The sequence below is a fragment of the Elgaria multicarinata genome, chromosome 4 (genome assembly GCF_023053635.1).
Source record: "Elgaria multicarinata webbii isolate HBS135686 ecotype San Diego chromosome 4, rElgMul1.1.pri, whole genome shotgun sequence".
Lineage (NCBI taxonomy): Eukaryota > Metazoa > Chordata > Lepidosauria > Squamata > Anguidae > Elgaria > Elgaria multicarinata.
In genome coordinates this window covers 128,057,914-128,084,061 of record NC_086174.1, presented here as the reverse complement: position 1 = coordinate 128,084,061, position 26,148 = coordinate 128,057,914, and the positions used below count along the sequence as shown (strand labels likewise).

General features: G+C 40.6%; 1 protein-coding gene across 2 annotated transcripts; it reads right to left on the bottom strand.

Annotated features, from left to right (window-relative positions):
* Positions 1-240: 240 nt before the first annotated feature.
* ATP6V1C2 (ATPase H+ transporting V1 subunit C2) lies at positions 241-21,564 on the bottom strand. Of its 2 annotated transcripts, XM_063125832.1 has the most exons (13): positions 21,420-21,564; positions 19,531-19,598; positions 14,730-14,815; positions 12,849-12,878; positions 8,751-8,845; positions 7,085-7,176; positions 6,414-6,512; positions 5,094-5,162; positions 3,708-3,800; positions 2,663-2,756; positions 1,233-1,330; positions 662-791; positions 241-524 (listed from the first exon to the last, which is right to left on the bottom strand). In XM_063125832.1, the coding sequence occupies exons 1-13, from the start codon at positions 21,546-21,548 to the stop codon at positions 429-431; spliced, it is 1,179 nt and encodes a 392-aa protein (XP_062981902.1). In that variant the 5' UTR covers positions 21,549-21,564; the 3' UTR covers positions 241-428. The 2 variants fall into 2 exon arrangements, with proteins under 2 accessions (XP_062981902.1, XP_062981901.1); XM_063125831.1 differs by lacking the exon at positions 12,849-12,878.
* Between the last annotated feature and the right edge of the window lie 4,584 nt (positions 21,565-26,148).

The following is a 26,148-nucleotide window of genomic DNA, read 5'->3' as shown; positions in this document are numbered from 1 at the left end:
TTACAGATCCATGACTTAAGAGTACTTGATCATCTTAACCACCAGATATTTCTTGATTTTATTTAAAATTCTGGTTGAGAACTTTTTTGTAACTTACAAAAAAAATAAATACAGCTGTAACACAATTGCCTTGTGAAGCATGTTTCTAACATGATTAGAAAAGGCTTCTAGAATCTTAACACTTAAAATGAAAGAGGGCAAAATTCCTGTATCTGGATAGTTGGGCCAAACCTACTATCAGTACTTGCTTAACATTTCTTAGTCCTCCAAAATAAAAAGGGCTGCACTCCCATCATGTGGTCCCTTAGTATTGTGTTTTTTAAAAAAAACCACTTGGAGTGGAGGTGCTTGCATATCAGTTTCATTGTTCATGAACAATCAGGTACTAAAATACTGGAGGACAAGTCATGCTGTAAGCCAGACATCTCTTAGCTGCAGTCAAGAAGGCTGAGATCAATCTTGAAATAGACGTAAGGGTAGTAGTCTTGATTGCTTAGCTGTAAGCCAGGAATGTCCATGGAAGTCTGGGAAAAGATCAAAACCATAACTCATGTAAGACACTAACTTTCACGTATGTTTTTACGGCATAGCTGAAAGCAAGATTTTATTGAGCACTAGTTGAGAAGAATCTGAAAGACATTTCAGTAGACTGAACACTTACATCCATTATACTGGCTGCTGCTACTTCATCCAAATGTTTGAAGACTGCATTAAGGACCTCTCTCAACCTCTTTGGAGATTTTTTGTTGGGCTGAAGTAACATTGTCTGGAAATTCACTGGCAGTCCATACCTTTTAAAAATGTAAAGCAACAAGGTAAACTGTCAGCAAAGATCAGATTACATTCTGAATGCAATTAAATTTCCATCTAGTTTCTTTTTCTTCTTCCAGAGCAAGCTCCCTGTTCCAATGCAGAAAGTTTGTAACTTGGAGACTATGGGGTCTCCCCCCCCCCCGAAGTTTTAACAGCATCAGACAATGCCTATTTTCCCTTATTTGTAACGTGAAATTTGCTTAACGGCAGCCAGTTCCCTTCCCTATATATATATATATATATATATATATATATATATATTAAGAGTACATCCAATGTGATATAGCCAAATCATTTTCATTGAGGAAGTTAAATACATGCTTTTTTCCACTGCAACCAGTGGGCTTCTTGAAGTGTTGACCTTGGATTGTATCTTTCTCTCAAGAAAATCGATCCCTAATATGAATTCACCCGCTTACCGGAGGACAGATTCTGAGAAAACTCTAAGAGCTTTTATGTGAATCCAAGCCACAAATGCTTCACTGAAGTTCACCTTTAACCAGCGCAATAGCGGGCCCTGTGATGGGAAAAAGAGGATGGACATAAAATGTTTGCTGTCTGTATGGCTAAAGTTAGAGCTTTCCGTATGTTATAAATACTGCCCGCCCCCTTTCTCTTTTGCAGAGCCAACAAGGCACCCTGCCATTAGGGTGGATAACTGACAGAACGTGAGGTATCAGTAAAGGGCAGAAAATTGTCAGTTATTTAGGTGTGTTGTTATTGGTACTATTTGAACTTTCCACCTGGGGCAACAACATGGCTTGCACAGCCTCTGAATACCAAAAGACACCATGGGGGAATCCTCACGTCGTTCTGAAATTGCTTCTAAGCAACCCCAGTGCGGCGTGAAAGCGAGCCTGTAACTTGCCTTTTGAAGAGCCGACGAAAAGACGTCCTTCCTGCCGCCGCCACCCAACTCCCTCCTCGCTGGCTGGGACGGAAAGCTCGGGGGGAAGAAGGCGGGGTGGAGAGCTTCTTCCGCTCTCAACCCCGCCTTCTTCAGCCAAGCTCTCCTCGCCGGTCGGCAAGGGGGTCTGCAGGTGGCGGCGGCGGGAAGGACGTCTCTTTTACACGCTCGCTTTCACGCCGCACTGGGGTCGCTTAGAAGCGATTTCAGAACAACGTGCGGATTCCCCCCATATCTCGTCTTTGTATGTTTCTACAAGCAGTATGTTATTTGGGCTCCTCTTTTTTACTTTTAAAAATGGCTAGGGGGGTGGGGTGGAGGGAGAGAGGTGCTCCTCCTTTCCAGCACAGCCTTAAAAGAAAACCTAAAAAGGGGTGAGGGTGAGGAAAGGGTCCATAGAATAGTGGAGGTGTTGCTTAGGAGATGATCAGCTTGCTGCTTGAGTTTAAAAAGCTCACAAAGTGCACATATACTTAAATGTTACCGGGGAGGAGCATTTAGCCTCTGAAGAGCGAAGAACAGCTCTAAAGATGACAAAATAAATTTGACATGGTGGAAGAGAGGAACTGCGTCATCGGTGACCAACGATATCACAGGCACTGGTCAGCAGATGTACATGACACGTGTGTAACCGCATTCCACACAGCAATGAAGGTAATCACTGAGTGACTAGCAGAGGGTGAATCAGATTTTTTTTAAAAAAAAAATCTGATATCAAAATTATCTTGAGGAGATGCAAGTGTGTAACCAGTTACTGCACAATTATTTCACTACAAATGGTCTCGAAAAGGCCCTGGGTGTTGGCCCTGCTTAATATGGCAGTCTTGAGCAAGTCTCTTGAACCATGAGGCCTCTCATTGTCCTTCATTAAGACAGAGCTGTAGAAGCCAATATTCCAATGAGAGTTAGGCCAAGGTATGCAAATAGACATAGCATACTTACATACTGTTGCTTCTTATCCGAAGCTAACTTCCTCATTTCTTCCTTTTCGCATTTCAGTTCTTTCTCATCAAAATAAAATTCCCGCACCATGAACCTTAAAGCAAATGAAAAGGTGCCGACGATCAGCAGTTGTGCCTTATTAAACCTGTGCAATTAGAGTTTGGGTGTATGTGTTCTTTTACAGCTAAAAGATACAAATTAAAAGCTTCGTCAGGAAGCAAAGATAAGGCATATCAAGGTAGCAGCTCCTCCAAGTACATCACATCTGACCAACCTTATAAGCTTGGGAGCTCTTGTAACCATTACAAGACATTTTTATTTGAGTTTCAACACACTTGCTATATGTTACCCATTTATGTACTATGAATATAATCGGCTAGAACAAATATTTGATTTATAAATGGCACTTGTCTCGTTTCTATCACCCGTTATCAACATTTGCGCACACACACAAATAATATTATGCCTGAAAATGCTCTTTCAAGAGGTTTGAAACCAGATGTTTCTCGCCTGCCCAAGGGTCTCTACTTCCCTTGCTCGGCTTCGTCCATTTTCTTCTGCTGCCCCTTATGCCTGGAACGCTCTTCCAGAACATTTGAGAACTACAAGTTCAACCACAGCTTTTAAAGCTCAGCTAAAAACTTTTCTTTTTCCTAAAGCTTTTAAAACTTGATTTTGTTCTGACTTTATACTGTTAGTTTTACTCTACCCAGTGCCTGTTTACCCTACCCTGTGCCTGTTTGCATTCTCTTCCCCTCCTTATTGTTTTATTATGATTTTATTAGAATGTAAGCCTATGTGGCAGGGTCTTGCTATTTACTGTTTTACTCTGTACAGCACCATGTACATTGATGGTGCTATATAAATAAATAAATAATAATAATTAAATATATAATGGAGGTTTGTTCTTAGTAAAGAATTCAGGAGCACTGATGTAATTATGCAGGTATGTTCCTAGTTTCTCTTCAATAGGGTAACTAGGGTCTTCTTAAAGCCCTCCTGCTTCTCCACCTTTGATACGCTAATAGAAAGTGAACAGCAGTACTTGTTCTGCCTTGCTTTGGCTTTAAAGTCATCCATCACTTTTCGGAACAGCGTTACAGTGAAGAGTCCTCCCTCTGCATCTTCAACAATCATCCTGTAGGAATGAAATACATTTATTTATTTTAAAAGATTACTCTGCCTTTCTGCATGAGGTGTCCAAGGCAACAATAAAACATACAATTCCAATTAAAAAACCCCACCAAGAATTAGAAGAGCTGGTAGTTGCCAGATCAGATTACCTTGTCAGGAGTGTCTTAATTAGGGTGTGTGACAACAGTGTTAGGTTATAATGTGTATTACATTATCACTTGCCATTTCAGCTTTCTTCCCTACCCTCCCCCAACCCCGTTTCCCAAATGTACTATTGCCTCTTATCTGAATAACAAAAAAGCAGGGTGTTTCAAAACCCAAAAGGAAGTTAAACACACCAGAAATTGACATCTACGTCCCCCTTCCAACATTATCTCCTCGAGATCACAGAGTAGCCTCTTCCAAAATGGTACCCTCCAGATGTGTTGGTTGGACAACTCCCATCATCCCCAGCCAGCCATTGTTGTCCAACACATCTCAAAGGCATGAGGCTGGGGGAGGCTGTAATATAGCCTGTCTCAAGCTGGGATCTGTTAAGTCTAACTTTCCATTTCAGCAGGGTTGGTCCAAGGGCCAGATTCCAATCTGGGAAATGCCTTGGGGGCTGAACTCCATGTCTGGGTGTAGCCAAGGGCAGAGTAGGTAGGGCTAAAGTGTGATTCTTAGTGATTTTTAGGCCTACTCAGAAGTAAGCAGGATTGAATAATTCAACAGGTTCCTCCTTACCCCCCCTTCTTCCCTGCAGGGTAAAACTCTTAACTCCAAACAGCAGCGGATCAGAGATAAGCACAGTTTGCAGCTGAGCAAGGGGGTCTTTCTCAATGCTCAGCTGCATGGCAAAAGCATCCCAAAAGCCAACTCCTCCTCCCCAGGGGAAATTCCTGCAGGGCGGGGACAATTCAAAGGTAAGAGGGGTGGCAGTTTTAAGGGGGGGTGTCCACTGGTAAAGGATTCACAAGATGGATTAAAGATTAAGGTCCCCTATCCATGTTGTTCGGCTATGGTGGAGTAAGAGAAAGAGATCCTGTCATTTTAGGAGTTCTATCAAAGGTTGAAATTCAACCAATGTAGCATAAGCCACCAGAAAAAGTTTACAATAGAGGGCAATATACAAATACTGTAAATAAGACATTTTTAAACAAGAATACTAATAGTGCATCAACTGAAATTTACTCTTCAACATTTCTAAAGGAACAGAGACCCTGTCCTCCTCTGCATGTGGTCATCCCAACTGCCTTCCCTTCCCTACCAAATTACCTCTCGATGAATAAAGAGCCGGTTCAGAAATCTCACTTACTTTGTAGAGCGAGGAACCACCATTTCAGAGAGGGATTCATATGTTTTTTGCCATTGTACGTAGCTTGACCTGAAACCCAGGAAGACGGTACAGAAACTTTTATACATACAGAAAAGCTACACTTGGTATAATATTTTATGACTGCTACTTCTCTTTATTCGACCCATTGGGTCTTAACAATTTACTGCTTAATGCCAGGTTCCTGCATGGGAAAGCAGCTGTCATCCAGGATTTGATCCTGTATGAGCATGCTGAAGTGGCTTGCATCACCAAGACCTGGGAGGACCAAGATGGTGAGGTCCAGCTTTTGCCATCATGTCTGCAAGCATAGATCTTTAATGGGCAATGAGGAAGGGGTTGCTGTGGTCTTAAGCTTCATTTCTTCTTTTTCCTAGCACCCTATCCAGTAGTCATCCAATTTTGAGTGTATGTACCTAGTGTTACGAGCCTAGGACAGGTCAGAGATTCTATGGTGTACTGCCCACTCCACTACGTGGAAGGTCTTGCTTCCTGAGCTGATGGAGGTGAACTTGAGCTGGTATTGAAAAACCAAAGGCTTACTCTTGGAGGGTGAGACTTCAGAATTCTCATGGGAGGGGGGCTGGCTTTAGCTTAAGCTGCACCCGACATCATGGCTGCTATGACATTTGTGGGCCTGTCCCAGTTGATATCTAATCCCACATACGTTTCCACATGGATTCCATCTTGTCCCCTCTCTTTTGAAGCCACTCTATGTAGTAACCTGGCGATATGAGCTAAAGAGTCACCAGTACACTTGACAACACACAGCTCTATGCCTTTGTTTTCAACAGATCTTCAGTGGGTCTTACGTTTGCGTAAATATGCATAGGACTGTGCTATTTGTACGTTAATTGCTTTGAGTTTATTTTATAAAGATAAAGCAGGATATTTTTTAAATATATATATATATATATATATATATATATATATAAGTTCTGGTTCTAATGTGATGTTTTTGAGCTTCCCTACTATCAAGTGTTCTCATTTTAGATGCAAAAGGCATGCATTAATTATGTAAACTAATGCAATAGACGAGGGACCGATCTCTGGACCACAAAGAACCTGGTTCCAACCTTGCCATGAACTCTCCAGCTGGCTAGTAAGCTATTTTCTCTCAACTTCATATATACAACATGGTGATAACAAGTGGACTTCCTCCTTACAGGGTTATTGAGAGGACTGCTGAGATCATGTATATGCTGAGATAATGTATATGAAGTGCTTTAATTCCACTAAAGTGTTCTGTAAATGCTGAGTGTTACGATTGTCCATCCACAGGAGGGCCAAAGTCTTTCTTACTTGGGAACGAAAACAAGTAGAGTGATGAGATACTCAGAATTCAACACAAAGTCTTCTTTGTTTACTATATCTGTTAAAGTACGTGTCAAAAGATTTCCCCTAAGGAGAAAAGACAAAAAAATAAGAACTAACATTGGGAGATATCGATATTACTAGTTTGATACTTCATAAAAAATAACTAGTAGTTATATTTGTACTAATACTAGAATATGAGCCATTCATTCAATTTGTATGTGTGTGGGGGGGTATGTTTGGGGGCCCTTGTCCCCCACTGACTTAAAACAAGCTTACAGTTGCTTGATAGAGGTTTGGAAAAATTGAATCCTATACAAGTTCCCCAAGCATCTATATTTACTTCAGCCCTTCAACATTTCCATGAAATAGTTTTTTTTTTTTAACTTAACCTGAGTCCAGATAATTTTATATTATCTGGTGCTTTGGTTGGTGACCAAATGAAATCAGGGTACATGGTCCCACCCACACAATAAAATCTCCCACCCTTGATTTATATCTTGCTTTCCCTTCATCAGATTCATTAACTCATTCAGTCCACGTTACCTGTCTGTAAGGTTATATCCTTGTGCAAGTAACACGTTTGATCATCATATCAAGAAAATATCCCAATACATATCACATGCAGCTCACTGCTACTTCTGTAGACTTATACATACACATTTTTTCTTTCCAGATTCTGGAGATTTCCTTTGATGTTGTTGTACACGGCTGCCCGGTTTTTCATATCTGTTTCTATTTGTGTAATTTGCTAAATATTAAAATAAAAAGGAGGGGGAGAAATTCAGCTGAACTCTGCATATGTTTACAAAATTAGAAGTTTTATATAACATTACAAAAGCAAAAATATACAAGAATGTGGACAGTGTTGCTAGATTTACCAGATCTGAAGGCCAAACTAGGTTGTGATGTTAAATGCACCTTTGCGTTTTATGTGTGTGTTTTTAAAAATGAAAATATCAGTTGGGTATATGTACAATTATCAGGATCACAGCAGGAGTGAAGGAGGAAATGCAGCCCTGAGGAAAGCTGCCATTTTGAAACTGGTATTGCAAAGCTGGTGCAAATGTGGGATTTCCTCCCAGTGTAAATACCAGTTTCAGAGGAGTGATTTTCTTCAGGGGTACAGCAGGAGAGGAAGTGTAAATTTCTCCTTCACTCCTGCTGTGATCCTGATAATTGTCAACCCCTCCTCAGAAGAAGCTATTTCCATTTTTTAAAACCTGCACATTACATGCAAATAGGCATTTAATGTGTAATTTAGCACAGAGTTTGATGCTGTGTGTATGTTTGAACAATTAACCTTCCTTGGAAGTTTATAGGATGGAGGGCCACAAGTTTCCTACCACGTCATTAGACTCTGAGTTTGGACAACATGATAACCAACGATGGGTTAAATAGTCAACGGTTGCTTATTGTGTTGTCCGTTGGGACTTTTTCACACCAAAATAACCAACACAAATAACCAACACTGCGCATAGTTGATTATTTGAACAACTGTGGGTTATCAAGTCTGTCAGGCACCGTTGACTATTTCGTCACACACAGTTTGGTTATTTTAAGCAACTACAGAGTCCCCTGGCAAGAGTGACCAAAGCAGCAGCTGTCGCTCTAGTCTAGCTGGAAGAACTCACAATGGTTGATGGGATACCAATGGAAGGACTGAGGGGGAGAGAGAGGGCAAGGGATGTGTCAGTTCAACACACCATTAATTAATAGTCAATTCAGCACAGCCTTAATCCACACCATGGTTGATTATAATCATGTGTGGGGAGCACTTCCTCAATCGCCAACTGTGGAGTTGACTATTAACCCACCATTGACTATTATGTTGTCCAAACACAGCCTCTATTACATAGTAGTCTGGGGGCAAATAGCTGTTACTGTGCCTTTGTTTTTCCTTCTCCCCTCAGATATGAAGGAAATATATACAGGGAGGAGGCTTACATGATGCCACTGTGAAAAACACCCTTCATTTTAGGACTGGGATTATTGCTCTTTGAATTTCTGGGCTGTATTACATGAGCTTGCTTTAATATGAAACTCAAAGTGCCCAAAGTTGTTCCTGCAAAAATAAACCACAAACCCCCCGTTGCCTCTAATAAAAGAGCTATCATACTTTATTATCTCATTCTCACTGGTGGCAGTTTTTCTAGATGGACATGACGGGCATTGCCAAGTCTATTACAGATTTAGGAATTTCCTGACAACTGAGCATATTATTATTATTATTATTATTATTATTATTATTATTTATTATGCCTGAGAGAACAAGTTTTTGTGAGGGTGATTTTCCATGAGAGAGAAAGAGAGGAATTACATTACCTTTGCTAATGCTTCTGAAATGTTCTTTAGCGGCTGTTTTATGGGATACTTTGCCATGTCCCACTCAAACCTTGTCAGGTAACTAATCAGGTCGACTGGAAAGATATGAGTAAATCCAGCTTTAATCAGCATTATTCTCCAGTCAGAGAGAAATCCAATACAATGGCATGCATCTGAACTCTGGCTTTTACCATAAATCCCAAGTTTTCATTATCATAGGTCATCACATACATCAATTATTTTAATAATCCAACTTCAGCTCACCTGATCATTCTTAGGTAAATTGTGTATATGACCTAGTCAAACAAAACTTGTGTATGAATGCGCAGAAAACATCCTAAAAAAGCAAAAAAAATTTAGAATGTTGCATTAGATTTGCCTCAGTTCCTCAAGGTAGTTGTCTCCTTATAGATGACTTCCAACCAGAGCTTCCAATACAAGTGGAATTCCTTGTGGGATTGTTTAGATCTTTATATGTTTAGTGTTCTCATAGTAATATATGCCTATTTAATGTGTCCAATGCTTTTATGTACCATTTTCGACTGTGTATGCGGCTTTGCAGGAGATTTGCCCTGAATGGTGGCCAATAAATACTTTAAATAAATAAATGAGCTGGATGTCTAAACCTCCCCTAAGGCTTAAACAATGATCAATTCAAATATATAGGAGTTTTGCCACTGATTTCATGGTGATGTGGATGGCCTCCCAAATGTATATTTGGGTCTCTCTTCACAACCTCCCACAACCTGCCCCACACACAAAAAAAAAAACAACCCAAGATGAAATCCAATGTTGCGCTAGTGGAAGTTCACTAGCACAATGGGACATCCTCTCTCTTTTCCCCTGGAGGCTTCCATGTCACCCAAAAAACCTGCTTCAGAGGATTTCCCAGTTTGCTGGAGCAGATTTTGTGGGGGGAGGGAAGGGTATTGGATCCAGCCCACAATCTTGAAACTTTTGAGAAATGTTCAGCCCCAGACCAAAACTTTTATAAGTAAAATTAACATTTCAGTGAGTTAATTCTGAGATCGTAGAGATGTGCCAAATGTAAAGAAGCCATTTTCCCCTTGGGATAATTACACTTCAAAACAAAAGTGATCTGCTCTGTTTGACCTGAGCTCAGCTTCTCCCATAGTCTACGGTGACCATATGAAAAGGAGGACAGGGCTCCTGTATCTTTAACAGTTGTATTGAAAGGGAATTTCAGCAGGTGTCGTTTGTATATACGGAGAACCGGGTGAAATTTCCTCTTCATCACAACAGTTAAAGCTGCAGGTGCCCTGCCCTCTCTTGAAATGGTCACTCTAGTATAGCTCCTGCACCTTTAACTGTTGTGATGAAGAGGGAATTTCACCAGGTTCTCCATATATACAAATGACACCTGCTGAAATTCCCTTTTCTATGCAACTGTTAAAGATACAGGAGCCCTGTCCTCCTTTTCATATGGTCACCTAACCATAGTCTCTGCACATTACGATTTTTGAGTGAGGTTTGACCCCATAATCCATCAAGTAGTATGGAAATATACAAGGACTTGGAGGTCTTTCCAAATGTGATGCCATTCACACAATTAGCAGTTGCATTAATAGCTTTTTAAGTGAAACAGTAGGTGCTTCCCCCTCTCCGATCATGACTGGGATGTTAGTGGTGGAAGTAGGTTTTTCTTTTTAACCCTTTCTGCCTTGTCCCCACTGCAGGTCTGAGCCAGATCGGGGTGGGGTGGGGGGGTGGCAGCACCTGCTATTTGTACTGGAAGGAAAGCTTCCATTGGCTCAAATGGGAGATTTCCTCCCAGTGGAAATAGCAAGTGGTGGGGAGGCAAAGGGTCTTCCACCGAGTTCTGTTCCAGAGTTCTTCTCTTCCTACTATTTGCACTGGAAGGAGAGCTCCCATTCATGCCAATGGAAGCTTTCCTTCCAGTACAAATAGAAGGACCCAATCCAGACTGGGGCCACAAAGCATTACTCCCCCCCACCCCACCCCAGATCTCAATTCACCTGCCATTTACCCTTCAAAAACTATTTGTACAATTGCAGTTTACATGAATGGAGTTATGTTTAATTTGGCCTTTATCCTGATAGTGCAGGTACCTAAGAAGCAGGTGCCTTATTAGGTACCTGCAGTGTGGGTTATTTTTTCTCAAACAAGCCACCTTGAGAATCCATGGGTTGTTCAAGGTGGTAAACAAGCCACACTGTATAAGCCACCCTGTGGAAGATCTCCCGGGTTCAGACAACACACTAATCAATAGTTCAACAACAACCCACACTCAACCACTGAATGCAGTTAACGTGTTGTATGAACAGCCCCATGTACTTTTTCAATGAGTCATTAATATTCACACACAAAAACCTCTAAAGTGAAACTCTCTTCAGGGATAGGGAGATGTCATTTGTTCAACACCAGCTATTCACAGTACGTTCAAGCACATGTGATATAAAGCCAGCTGATCTTAGGAGAGAAAAATGAGGGAACGTCTGATATATAAGCATATTGGGCAAAGTCTGTTTTGGGCTGTGTGTCTGCTAAGAGAAAATTCTCTCTTTCTGACTGTCACACCCTGCACTTCAACAGCCTCTTCTTTCATGACATGAGACTTGTTCCCTTTCAGTATCTGAATTTCCTGACCTAGAGTTTCTCAAGTCTCAGAAAGAGTCACTTTACTGTCTTAGATTTCATGGGTGTGTGGAAAGTCTAACATGCACAGAAAGAACTTGGAAAGAGCTAGGTCCAAAGAGTCCTGGAGACAGAACAATCCATTTTTGACACTGTTACATAAAGTATATTTATTTATTTATTCAAAACATTTGTATCCCGCCCTATATCAATAAGATCTCATGGCGGTGTACAGATAAAGTATAGACGATTGCCAATATATATACTTTATGAAAGAAAACTCATAAAGAGAATAACAACAAAAAAATAAGAAAAACTGGAGCCCCTAAAAACTTACTAAGAAGAGTGGCTGTGCTCTGAAAGTCCACTCACCATGTTCGCCAGAGTCAAGCAGGCTGTGCCCCATGCTGACTGGTTAGAATCTGTAATATCACACAGCCAGCCCCTTACTTCCCCTTGAACATTTTTTGCAACAAGGAATAAATTTGATTGGTTAAATGCACAAAGGGAATTCTAAAAAAAAAAAAAAAGAGGCAAACTGAGGCACTGCAATGGTTGGGAAAAGCTGAGCTAACCTGGTGGGAGGCAAAACTGTGGCTAAATGCTGTCCCAGGACCATAGGATTGCTGTCTAGGTAATTTACAGACATTTTTAAACAAGAAAATCAAAAACAATTGTGAAGTCCACTGAAGTCAGTGACAAAACTCTTACCTACATGGGTCAGTTCCCATCTAAATTTTATAACCTAAAATGCAGGGCCAAACTAGATGTTACGTTAAACACTCAGCTGCTATCGAAAACAGCAGCTGTATATCTAATTCTTCCTTCTCTCTGTAATGTCTATTAGTACTGACCTCATGTCACAGTGTTCTAAATTTCCTGCCCTGTATGACTAGCAGCCAATTATTGGAAGGGAGCAGGGAGAAAAAATAACGTTGTGATCTCACAACATGATATAACATCTATTACATAATGTGGGGCTGGGGCGGGGGGAAGACACACAACCACCATTTTTGGCAGCAACTGTGTGTTTACTGCAATGTCTAGTTGGGCCCTCAGTTAGGTGGTCTCTAATTTACTAGATCTATTGAGTAAAGAATTGCTGTTAGGTAAAATGGTTTTTGGAGGATTAAAAACAATGATAATGCAGTTGTAAGTACAAGACAAATGGATCAAAAGAATACAGATGTTTGTAAGAAATCTTCACACAGCCCAGTAATCCCTGCATCCTCTTTTTATTCATGCAAAGTAGTTTAGTAGGAAAGAAAAAAGATAGGGCGAAAGGAGGAATCGAAAAGAGGGAGGCAAACCTGCTGTTATCTGAGTCATAGGGAGATGGTGATCAAGCTACGAGGTTGATATTAGAGAAATCCATCGTAACCTGATCACTGTACTCCTACAACCAGATGGAGACTCAGCTCTATCATTAAACACACCATTACATGCTTGCAAAAACACAACCGCCATCCATACTCAACATACTCTTTAGACATTTCATTTTATTCTTCGCTCCTGAAATATAGTAAGTGCGATGATTAAACTTTAACAGATACTCAACTTAAAATTAAGCTGGTGGCATCCAAGAGGATCTATGTCAAAGAACAAAATTCCACTCCAGTCTTTACATTATACCATAACCATTTCAGCACATATTTAAAAGTAGTTTCCTTCCAGTTAATGCTGGAAAGGAAGCACTACAGTCAAGAACTAGCCACTAGAATACAGGAGTAGCCCAAGACGTGCCTGCTTAGCCATTTTTTAAAAGCTAATACCCCATCCAAGTCCAACATCAGCCTGGTTTGAGGTGGGGCCTGGGCAAAGTGTCCTCTTGTGTAGTGCCAGCTCCAAGTTTTCGGGGGGGGCTGGGGCTTGGACAAGACACCCACAAGGCTTCCACGCAGTGAGTATAGAATATACCTTCTTGCCACCATTGTCAACAGCTGTAATATCTTTTTTTATCATTGCTACCACTTGCTTAACAGACAGTGATCCAATGAGGAAATAGGCATTAGCAGTGGCATCTACTCTCACCCCCTCCATTGTTTAGGTCAGAGTGAGAGGCAGGTAAAGAAGCAGGTTGCCATGGCGAAGGGGAGGAGCACATCTAGGCGGCTCTTGTCAGTGGGCCCCTGCTGGGGTGTGGGCCCTCGGTAGGTACCCAATTATGCCTACCCTGCTTTGGTGAACCCTCTCCTCTGCCAAAGGGCCCTTGCGGGCTTAGTTGGCTGGGGTGCCAGCACTCTGAGCAGAATTAGGCAGCTGGGTCAACCCTACTTTCAATTTCATTTTTAATTTTTTTTAAATAGGGAGTAAGTTCTGGAATTGATCTCTTCCACCATCCCCTTTCTCTGCCAAACAACCAATTAGCAGTTTTGTTTTGAAAGGCTGCACAGGCACATCTCACGTTGCTCTCTCCATTTTGTATTGTATTAGAGGCCAGTGACTGAATAGAGCTCTTTTTAATGTTTTAAGCAATATATACTGGACAATAGTTCCCATGCACAAACACAAACTGGAACTGCATAGGATGCAATTCACTTCCTGCAATATGTCTTTCAAATCTTCAAGTGATTGCAATGGCTCTGGGTATTGTACCTTAAGGTGTAACTTAACCCCACAAACACACCTCATTTGATTTTTCTTCTTCCTGTTTGCAAATGTTGTGAGTTGTCAGATATGAAATATCCCTCACAAAGAAAGTAAATATAATAGTCATTGGTCTGGTTTGCACATAACACTAACCATGGTTTATTTAACCCATGGTTTGTTGCCCTACCTAGAGTTTGTCTGGCAGACAATCAAACAAATTGTGGTTTGTTTTCTCAATTCCTGGACTGTTGTTTCCCTCCTCCTTTGCCCACTCTTTCCCTGTATCCCAAATGTCTTTGTGGCACTGGGTTCACAGGTAACAACAACCCATGATTTAAAGAAACCAGAGTTCACAACCCAACAGCAAACCATGTTGGGCTGTTCCTGGTTAACAAACCATTGCTTGTTAGCACAGCCACACATCATGGCAACCCAGAATTCAACAACCCATACAGTATATGTGAACCAGACAACTGTGTACTTCTCCATGCCATTAGGAAAAACTAAAGAACAAGGGGAAGCCAATGAGTAATAGTCACCCTTGCATCTGGTGAAACAGTTACAGGACTTTCATCAGGCAAACAAATGAGGAAGAAAATCAAACCATACCACCTACAAAGACTTATGAAAATAATCCTAGTGGAAACAGAAACTGACTCTATTTGGAGGAATTCTTTCCTAATCCTGGAGCTACCCACTTCCCAACTGGATGAAAATGACAACAACTAAACCAAACACAACACTTCAAGCATATTTATATTCCGTAAGACCTACCTCCATTTGCCAGCAGGTTTTCTTGTACTTTATCTTTTGAGTCTTCTAAAACTTCTCCAATGTACTGGGCAATTTTCTTGATTACGCTTCAGACAAGTAGAGAAAAGTTTTAAAGATAATCCAAATAAATTATTTAAAACCATGAAATAACTTACAGCAAAATACACAAAACAAATACTCAAAAAAGGTGCCAGGTTCAGGCCCTGAGATGACCCAGTAACCAGTTCTCGAGTTATTCCTAGTAGTATAAAGCATTTGAAAAAGGAGAATTACATGATTCGAGTTTGAGCATTATGGAAACTGTAGCCTACAAGCACTCAAGCCTGGAGGAAAGAAGTATGACCCTGTTCAGATGACACACTAAACCATGGTGGTTAAGCATTTTGAGCTAAACATTATGGCTTAGAGTGTTGTGTGAACCATTCCTAACCATGGCGGCTACAGTTTAAACATGCTCAGTAACTATTTGCTGCAAAAGGGTTAGGGGCCTAACCATGGCTTAGCATGTTGTCTGACTGAATAGGCCCTATCTCTAGGAGTTGCTGAAGAAGCATAAAGCCACAGCTGCCCCTTCATATGTGTGCTTGTACATATGATGGGGGAAGCACCCTCCCCGAGGGTCAAGTGATGCTGATGCAGCAGAACTGGAAGAGCTCAACAGGGCTTACTCTGCATCCTAGACATGCATAGGATTGCACTGTTAACTTCCCTTTTAAAGCTTTAGGTCAGCTTTCCCAAACCCAGCACCATCCAAATGGGTGAGACTACAACTTTGTCATCCCCAGCCAGCAGGGCCATGGGCTGTGCTGGCTGGAGATGATGGGAGTTGTAGATTCAACACATCTGGAGAGCGCCAGCTGGGGAAGCGTGCTGTAGGCTGACAGGTATCCCGTAACCTGAACCTTCAATCTACCTTTCACCTTGGCCAGTCATTTTAAAATAGGCCCGCAAAAGAAACGTGCCATCTGATGATTTGTTCCCTCTGGAATGAACCGGCCAAAAGCATCAGAACACCACACGCTGCTTTATCATGACATGGAAAAATACTCCAGCCTCCCTGTGTAAATAAGTAATAAAAGTACATGGAAACAAGAGACCCTGAAAACTCTTGTCTCTTCTCTGCTGTTCCTGGCCAGAAGCAGCGCTGACAGGTTTCTCCTGCCTAGCTAAATTTATCAGAACTCCTCACATGTGTTGATCTAACAACAGCTCTGCCAGCCCTATGTTTCAGGGGAGCAGAAATGCAAATCCCGATCTCATTTGCATTGCTTTTGGCTAAATTGCCTTCGTGGTGGTTTTAGGCATCTGTAATCTTAATCCTTGTAATACACCCTCCTCCTCCACTGGCAGTGTTTGGCCTGCCATGCCTGCCTCACCTCGCGGGACCTGCTGTAATAGAGAGAGATGGCTAAGAAGAGTAGGGCCAGACCTACACCCAGCAGGATATGACACTTTCAAATGGTTTGAAAACTGTCTATGGAGTGTGTCCTGGGCCCCAACAGTTGTCACTATTGTTATACATGTTTTATAACAATAGTTATAAAACTACATGTTTTAAAGCAGCAGTGTAGGTCCTACCCAGGAGCCGAGAGAAGCTCCAGGTTCAGATGTCACTACAGCCAGTTACAGCCTGATCCTATACATGTTTACTCCGAAATAAGAAACAAGGGTCTTGCTCCCAAGTAAGACTGCAATCCTTAACACAACTACTCAGGAGTAAGACTAATTAAACATGATGGGACACTGTTATAAAAGGGTAAGGTAGCAGTAATGGGATCTCTGCTTGAAACCCTGAAAAGCTACAGCCAGTCATAGTAAACATTACTGGTAAGGTGGACAAAGGGTTTTGAGCTATCCTAAAGCAGCTTCCTACGACCTTAGTATAGGCTACTATCACTTCAGCACCCCACCACCACCCCTTTCTCCCTGCCTTGCAGTATGGAGGTGAAAATATTAGGCTACATTACAAAGCTCTTCAAGGGTTAATGAGATCATATATGTTACGTATATAAAGTTATTTATATGCTTGACATATGTCTATGCTATATAAATGTGAAGTATTATATTGATTGTCTTTAACTCTTTGTTACAATTTAGTAAGGGTTAAAAAAAGATGACATTTCTTTAAAAAAAATTTTTTGCTGTTGCTTAAATTTATTGACTATCGCTTAGATTTTGTGTCTTTGCTGCTGCTTTTAGCTTGCTTGTTTTAATTATTGTTGTTGCTTTTAATGTTTATATTTTGTAAGCTGCTTTAAGTGACTCCTTTTCTGGAGAGGAAAACCTGGGTGATTGGGGTGAAAAATCAGTACCAAACATTAAATTTATTAGTATATTTATATATCTTGCCTTCCTGTTTTCTTTCTACATCACCCAAGGTGGCTTACACCTCAAGTACATATATGCACACACATATACTGAAAAGCAAGTTTAAAACAGTAAACACATGACAACATGACAGATAAAAACAACCCAAGAAGTCAAGGGAGATGATAAAATAGACAGCCGTGTAGGCCAAAGGCCTGCTGAAACAGTACTGCTTAAATGGCATCTAAACCCCAATAAAGACAGAGCCAAGAGGATTTGTTGAGGCAAGAAGTTTGGCACCCTGGGTGTCACCACGTAGAATGCCGCCCTCATGCACATCCCAGCCAACTGCATAACTGACAGCTCCTCTCTCTCCCTTCTCTTCTGTCCCACTGTGAGAAGATGCAGGCTGGTTGCCTAGCAACCATAGGGTAGCCAAATATCCTCTTTTATGGAGTACAGTCCTCTATTTGAAAAGCTGCAAGAAGACTGTCTATGTTGAAGCAATCCTCTATTTGAAGGGCTTAAAGATAATGAGCCATTGGAAAAAAGAGCCGGGCCTTGAAGTTGCCATTAAACAGCACTTGGACAAGCAGAATGAGCAAAATACACAAGTCACCTGGTCACAATCTTCTACACAATAGATGTTCTGTATTCCTATTAAAATTATAATATTATTCTTAAATTTGCATCTATACATATAAATTAGCAATTTGCAAATTTTATTTAAATCAGTGTCCTATTTTTCCCCCTTTTGCAAATTCACACATGGCCACCCTAGCAACAGGCCCAAGGGCTCTGCTATTCCTCGTCAGCCCAGAAGCCAAAAGAAAACATGTAAGTTCATTGCCTCAAATATCTATACTAGGGTGACCATATCTGGGAAACCAAAAAAGAGGACACCTAGTGTGTGTGTGGGGGGAAGCATCTTTCTGAGTCCTGCAGAAAGTACATTATTCCCCCGCCACCTTAAAGAGCCCGATTGGAGTGGAGGAGGGGAAAGGATTTCATTCTGCACCACCACCATCCACTCCAATTGGGGCCTTTTCTATAATGTCCACGAATGACCCACTTTCCCCTTTAAGACCTCAATTGGAGCTCGGGGTGGGGGAATGATGTGCCTCAAGAAAGCATGTCATTCACTCCTGCCATGCTAATGGCAGCCTTAAAGGGGAAGGTGTGTCATTCCAGGACATTATTGAAAATTATAGAAAATCCCCCCTGACACCATGGAAAGAACAAAAACCAGGACAAATCCGGGGAAATCCTGACAGTTGGTCACCCTAATCTATACTCTCTACTAGACAAGGTAACAGGAAGAGAAAGGAGAAGAGAACGGGAAATACTCAAGAGACAGAGGGAAGCAAGACACTATTATATTTTAAACTTTGTAAGGCCGCCTTGAGGCCCAGCATTGGGCAAAAGGCGGGATACAAATAAATATTATAATAATAATAATAATAATAATAATAATAATAATAATAATAATTCTTCCTTCCTGCTTGAGTTTTCACCTGGAAATGCGAGAAAGGCCAGGCAGGCAGCACCTCACAAAGAGCTAGATTTGGCTCAGAGTTTCCAAGCACTGACCTCACCTTTGTATCCGGAATAGATAAATCAGTCTCAAGCTTACTCAAACAACATCCCTCTTCCACAGGTCTGTGCTATGCTACAGGCCCGACTCACACGATTAGGCCGCATCTAGCAATGATGACTGTTGTTAACGTTGTAGGCACAAACTTACACTTCTGTGCTTCTACATTGACAATACAATTATTTCTAAGGCCACAGTGGGACAGACAAGAGGAGGCAGCCCTTCTGCTATGTAAAGCCTAAACATGAACACTTTTTTGGGAGACGTTGCTGCAGATGGATGTCCTCTTTAAATAAAATACAATAGGAAAAGAAACCAAATAAAATAGGATAGGTCAGAACAGAGGTATTTATCCTAAGAATTCTTGCTGTAGTTTTGGGGTGCTTTTATTGATTCTGCAAAATGCTATTTTCTTTTCCAGAGTCAGTCTAGGTAGAAGCTTCCCAGTTTAGTGTCACTGCACAGCGCAGAAGGAAGGAAAAGTACCATGTTCGACAAGGATTTGCCTGCCTACTCCCAGGATGAACATCACCATCTGCATTGATCGCTGAGGCTTCCGGGATTCTTGTTAGTTTGAATAGAAAATGCAGGATCTAAGCCTTCTTTAGGGAAACCCTTCTTTATGCAGAATATTTATTTATTTATTACATTTCTATACCGCCCAATAGCTGGAGCTCTCTGGGCGGTTCACAAAAATTAAAAACATTCAAAGTATAAAACAACAGTATAAAACCATAATATAAAATACAATATAAAAGAATAAAGTCAAACCTGTCCATTCCTGGCTGAATTCTAGGGCTAGGCTTGAATGAGTCAGAGTTAAGTTAACGCAGGAACACTGTGTCCTATAAAAACAATATCCTTTGGCTGTTTGTGTGTAGTAAATAAGATCTATTTTACCTTTCAGCAAAGCTATCAAGTTTCCCCAACTCATCTGAGAGGCCAACAAGAGCATCCAGTGTTCCCACCTGCAGAAAGGAACACAAGTATGTTAAGCATAAACAAATCACCTGCAGGGCACATTTTACAAGGTATTTTTTAAAAAATAAAGTGACCTTTCTTTGCCAAGCAATATCTTCTAGGTTATTCAAACTAGTAAGGACATTCATGGGATAGCAGAGGGAACTTTTTCCTTCAATGGAAAATGGCCACAATAACTCTGAGAAAGAATCTATTCTAAGTAAGGAAAGATTGTACGTCATTGTCTCATGATTATAGACCACTGTGGACTTCTTCCCAATTTTTTTGTTCCTCAATAATTTTGTCTTTCATGATGAATGAATACTGTAAATTCAATCTTGGGCCACTGAAGGCAATACAAGTTTTACTACTGACTTCAGTGGCAAGAAGACTAACAGCGCGCAATCCTGTCTATTCATATGTAAATCCCTTTGGGGTCTATGAGGCTTACTCCCAGGTAAACACAGTATAAATCATCCTTAGGATGACTTAAACTCTTACCCCTTACCAGCAAAAAACAAACAAAAAGCCCAGCAACATGTAAACATGAAATAATAATAATAATTTATTACCCGCCTCTCCCTCTGGATCGAGGCGGGGAACAACACTAAATAAAATATAATACATAAAATTAGTTAAAAGAGCATATAAAACCAATACAATATTAAAATAACAATCACAGCACCTTAAAATTCTTAGGTTTAAAATTCATCTGGGTATAATATAGGAAGAAAGCAACTATGCCCACCCCCAAAAAGTATCTCTGTAGTTCTTGATGTTACCACAAATTCTTCTTACAGACAGGGAAGTTGATTTTATGAACCAGCAATTCTGTCATAGTCATATGCTTATGATATCAGTCTTGTACTGTGTCTACTACTGTAAGTAAGATGGTTAGTAAGATGAACCCCAATGCAGATGCATATAAAAGAAGTTAGTGAATGGACAGAAAAGCACACGCAATATAAATTAAGATATATGTGAAGATCTATACGGCAAACTGATGTTGAATAATGAGATCAAAAGAAAGTGACATTTTAACCGGCAATACATACTTGGAAATTTCCACAAATTATGCATTTTTTCTTTTAAAAGAGGGTGAATAGATGTGCCCAAAAGTTTACCAAAGGCTCAAACTCTGCTGGGGACGATGGAAGTTGTGTTCAACACATTTGGAGGACATCATGTTGGGGAGGGCTTACCTGAGAGTACACACCAATGAACTCAATGGGACTTACTTCTGAGTAGACATGCCTAAGACTGAGCTGTGCATACGTTTCAACAGCCCAATCCTATGCAGATTTACTTAGTAAATCCCAGAGTTCAGCAGGGTTTCCTCCCATGTAAACGTCTAGCCTACAATTCTGCATATACTTACTTGAGAGGAAATTCTATTGAACTCAGTAACATCAACATACATAGGATAGGGCTGCACATTGATTAATTGGTTGCTTTGACAAGCCAAAATTGCCCATGGACTATTCAGTTTAACTACAAAACGGTTTTCAAGACTTCCCACAGAAGATAGGTCTAATGGAAATAATTAAAAATCCAGTTTTGTCTACTGGTAATTCATCCATTAATTAATCATACAAAATTGTTCTTACTTCCATCCCTGAGGTCAAGACACCTCAAACAGAAAAAACCCAAAATCTATTTCTCAGACTAGTCTTATTTTGATCCATTGAACAGCTAAGTTAGTATTGCAGCACAGACCCACCCCATGAAGGGAGATGGGAAGGAGGAAAGTCTACCCTATCCCTGCTCCCCTCCACATTGTTGCCATTCTAGTCTCCTCCTCCTCTGCCACCTTTTAGTCCCATCTTTACCTTAAGATCAGGGATGGTGAACTTGCTGTTGCTGGAGAGGTTGGCTTTGGAAGTCACAGTGTTCATCCTATCCCAGGCCAGCAGATTTGCCTTATCCCCCGGTGCCGAAATTAACCAGAATTCGGACATGGTGTAAACGGTCCCCTTCGCTCTGAATCACAGTAGCCAAAAGCAAAAAGGGGGAAAACACACTAAAATAATAATTTTTAAAAATCCCACACACAATAGATCAGGCAATGGTCTCCGTTTTAGATTAACTCCCTCAAAAGCACTGGGAAGGTTAGTATGTCAGTCTATATGGCGAGAATTAAGTCACTGTGCAATCCAAATCTTGAAAAAAATGTGACCTTCCCCTGAATGTCACCGTTAAGGCAGTCGGTCCTTTCTTCCTGCCCTGGGTTGGTGGGGAGGAGTTTGCAGTCACAAGGCTACTGATGCCTGGAGCATTCTACAACGTTTGCAAAAGTAACAATCCATTAAAAAAACATTCCAAGAGCAGGCTCACTGATTGGAAAACAACTATTTAAAACAAAACAAAACAAAAAACCTTGAACCTTGCTTTTATCAGAATAATGCAATTGGGGAGGGTGGGGGAATCCTCCTCAAAAATAGCATGAAAGGTTGGAGAACCTTTTAGATTTTTCTTAAAGTAGAGGTAAGGGTCTCTATTTTAACATTTAAAATATCACAAGGGAAAATAAAAAGGAACACAATTTTCTCTACTCTTGGGTAAAAGGGAAACTGCTACCGTATCACGTTTGTTCTATAACTACTATTAATCTCAAACAGATTAGAGAAGTCTGAAAACTAAAATGGTGGGGGGAAAGACCAGTTTTAAAAGTATGACAATGAAAGGTTTGGCAAATACTGTAATACTAACACACATTCTAGAGAGGAAAAGATGGAAGTTTGTGTTAAAAATTCAAACCTCACTGTTCTGTCCCAAATTGGGACCTTTACAGTGGATACCATCTCAATAACTCCACAGCAATACAAAAGTACAACAGCTATAATGTTGCCCAAGGCTGTTTATGTACATGTACACACAGAGAAATAGTCTTCCACATATATTCCTAGCTGGACTAGAAGCTGCTTCTCAGTGCTACTATTGATTATTTCACCAAATTGGAGCAAAGCATAGGCGTTTCAAATTCATATCTAACATTACTCTTTGTACTAGGAAAACAATCCTGGATATTAAATAAACATTAATGGTATAATTTATGAATAAGGAACATGTGTGTATAGATTGCTGTATTTAGGGTGACCATATGAAAAGGAGGACAGGGCTCCTGCATTTTTAACAGTTGCATTGAAAAGGGAATTTCAGCAGGTGTCATTTGTATATATGGGGAACCTGGTGAAATTTCCTCTTCATCACCACAGTTAAAGCTGCAGGTGCCCTGCCCTCTTTTAAATCTGGTCACTCTAGTATAGCTCCTGCACCTTTAACTGTTGTGATAAGAGGGAATTTCACCAGGTTCTCCATATATACAAATGACACTTGCTGAAATTCCCTTTTCTATGCAACTGTTAAAGATACAGGAGCCATGTCCTTCTTTTCATATGGTCACCCTACTGTATTTAGTCCTTACTGGGTTGCTACTTGTGTGTATTTTGCTTGCAAAAGCTTTACTGTGTACACATGTGCATCATTCATAGCTTATACTATATGAACGTATTTTGGACTTCATGATGCTGTCCCAAGTACAAAGAGTTAACCTCAATCACAGTTGCTCATTATTTCCTCCCTTTTTAATTTACTTGGCAACAAACCCTATGCATGTCTACTCAGAAGGAAGTTCTGTTGAATTCAGTGGCCCCTACTCTCAGGTAAGCGTACATAGGATCACAGCCTTAAAGGAGATTTTATTTGATGTAACCTACAGTGGAGTCTGATGTGTTTTATTTGCTCTAGCACAGACAAAGATTGGTATAATCAGGGCTGCAATCCTATACACACTTACCTGGAAGTAAGTCTCATTCAGTTTAATGGGAATTACTTCTGAGTAGACATGCCCAGGATTGTGCTTTAAACTATCAACATGCATACTCAGAGATGGAGATGGATTTAGAAATTAACCCTTTCCCTCCCAAGCCACAAATCTTAAACACATTAACTTGGAATCAACTCCTGATGAGGTACAGTGTAGTTCAGTGGGTTTAGGGCTAATCCTAGACCTAGGAGATCAGCTTTAGTTTCCCAAACTGCAAAATGGGTATAATAACAAACCACCTCACATGGCTGGTGTGATCAATCAAGAGTTAATTCATTTATTATAAATATTTTTATCCCACCTTTCCACTAAGAGCGACCAAGATGACTAAGAACAAAAATCAATGTCATATAAATTTATTTATTTATTTATTTATTACATTTTTATACCGCCCAATAGCCGAAGCTCTTAATAATTAAAATAATAAAAAGCTATTAATAATTAATACATGAAACTTGTTGCTATATAGGCATGCTCAGTGCTCTATTACAAACTGGCTTCTGTTATTTTAGAGAAATCAGGCCAATTAAATGCACATAAACTACTGAGGTACCATTTAGGAAGAGTGGGGAGGGGTCAGTCTCCCCCTTCCACCAGGTTTCAGACCCCATGTGATTATTCATCAGGAGCACATTTGTAACCAGCTTACTAGTTCTACACACCAACGATTGTTATCTACAAAAAAGACTAGAATCCTTCCTACACCACCTACCCGGGAGTAACTCCCACTATAGTCAATGGGACTTCTGTGCAAACAGGTATAGTATTCCAATGTAAGTGACCTTCAGTCCTAGGAGTACAAGTCAAACTTACAAAGCCTTTGCTAAAAAATGGAGAGGGAATGAATTTGCTGTAATTATAATAGGTATTTAAAAGTTACCATAGCAACTATTTTGAAGATACTGTGTTACTGATTTCCCCATATCATTTATTATTCAATTTATCGATGAGTGGGACATATTGCCCCAGCCGTCCAAATGGTGTGCCATTAACCCTTGGAGGTTCTATGCAATTTGCTCTTTAAATCTGGATACAGAGTTGAAAATGCAAAACGAGCATTACTTCCAGCTTTTGTTTCAACAATTCTGTAGGGACCCCCAATCTGGCATACCCCACCCCCGCCCCAACAAGTAACCCAACAAAACTTCATTTAACGGTGCTTGCTTTTTACCGTGCTAACTTACATTTACTTCGCTTTGGATCGTGACTCGTCAAATACGAAAAAGCTGGAGAAAAAAATTGTCCATCACTCCGACCTGTTTTCAGAAAGCGAAAAAGAGATTTAAAAAACGGCCAAACCATATGCAAAGCCAAACGTCTGATAATTAGAACATTGTATTGGAGGGTTTAAATTGGAGAGCTTCCGTTTAATTGAATTGAGACGTGGACTGGAAAGCCCATCAAGAACTTGAGCTCCTCGCATTTGTTACCTACTTCAGGTCAGCTTTTGAACTTCTCCAAAGCAGCTCCGGCAATTTACGGTCCACCAAAGGCTGGACAATAGGTGATATTCTGCGCCCTACAGATGCTTCTTTGAGCAAGCAAAACTCCGTCGAAAGATGCAGAAAGACACGGAGGGAAAAGCTCCCAGCTATCTGTCGCTCAAAGACCTTTCGGGTCTTCAACGGGCCGGCTGACCTTACCTGCCAACGGCTGACCCGTTCATTCGACAAGGCTGCTGCGGGTGGATGAAGGTGTAAAATTCACCGATGGGGATCCAGCACGCTGAGTTACGCACACATACAAACACACGCTGTGTCGCTGCAGCTTCGCCCTCTGCGTAACGTATTGCGCTCTCATTTGCTTCCAGGCGCTATGACCTGAAACTCCTCCTTTTGTAGTCATCAGTTACAACGCGGGGCTGTGAATTTAGCGGCACTTGCCAAGGATTAGCTATTTCCCAACCGCCCCATTATCAGTTTTTTTAAAAAAAAGCGTGGACAAACTGCACTGATCTCAAACTTACTCAAGGAAGCAAGAATGTGTGGCTGAGTTTGGACGACAAGCTAATCAACTCTGGTGTGTGTGTAATAGGAACAGAATGGGAAACAACCGTTGTTTAGAGTGTCGTCTGAACTCAGCCTATGTGTGATTAGCTAGACTGCCTAAATTGAAGGCTGCAGTTCTGTTCATACTTGTCTGGGAGTACATGATTGAATTAGGTGGGATTTACTTCTGAACAATTTAGCATAGGATTGCGCTGCTAGGCATCTAGAGGAAATGAAGGGTTGCATCCAAAGTTAATTCTAACCTAGAGAAGATTCATTGAAATTAATGGGAATTGAGTTAGACTAACATCAGATGCAACCCAAACAGTGCAATCCATTTCTACTCAGAAATAAATAGCTTACTCCCAGGTAAATGGGTACAAGATTGCAGCTAATTTATCCTGGATACTGGAGACAACATTAGGAGTCTACTTTATCAGACTCAGGATGTGATATTATTGTAGATTGTTTTAATATATTGTGGGCTGCCTTGAGAGGGGCCGTATAAATAAATAATGATCAAGTTGGCTTAGCATTAACATCATTTTTATTCTACATCTATTGAGTTTCCCCAACAAATACATTACAATTCATTACACACACATGCCTAATTCTAACTCAGAAGTAAATGTCACTGATTTCAATGGACTTTTTACCAAGTAAATGTTCATAGAACTGTAATCTTAATACAAATAACAGTGCAATCCAAATTAATCCTATTAAGTTCAATGGGACTTACTCCCA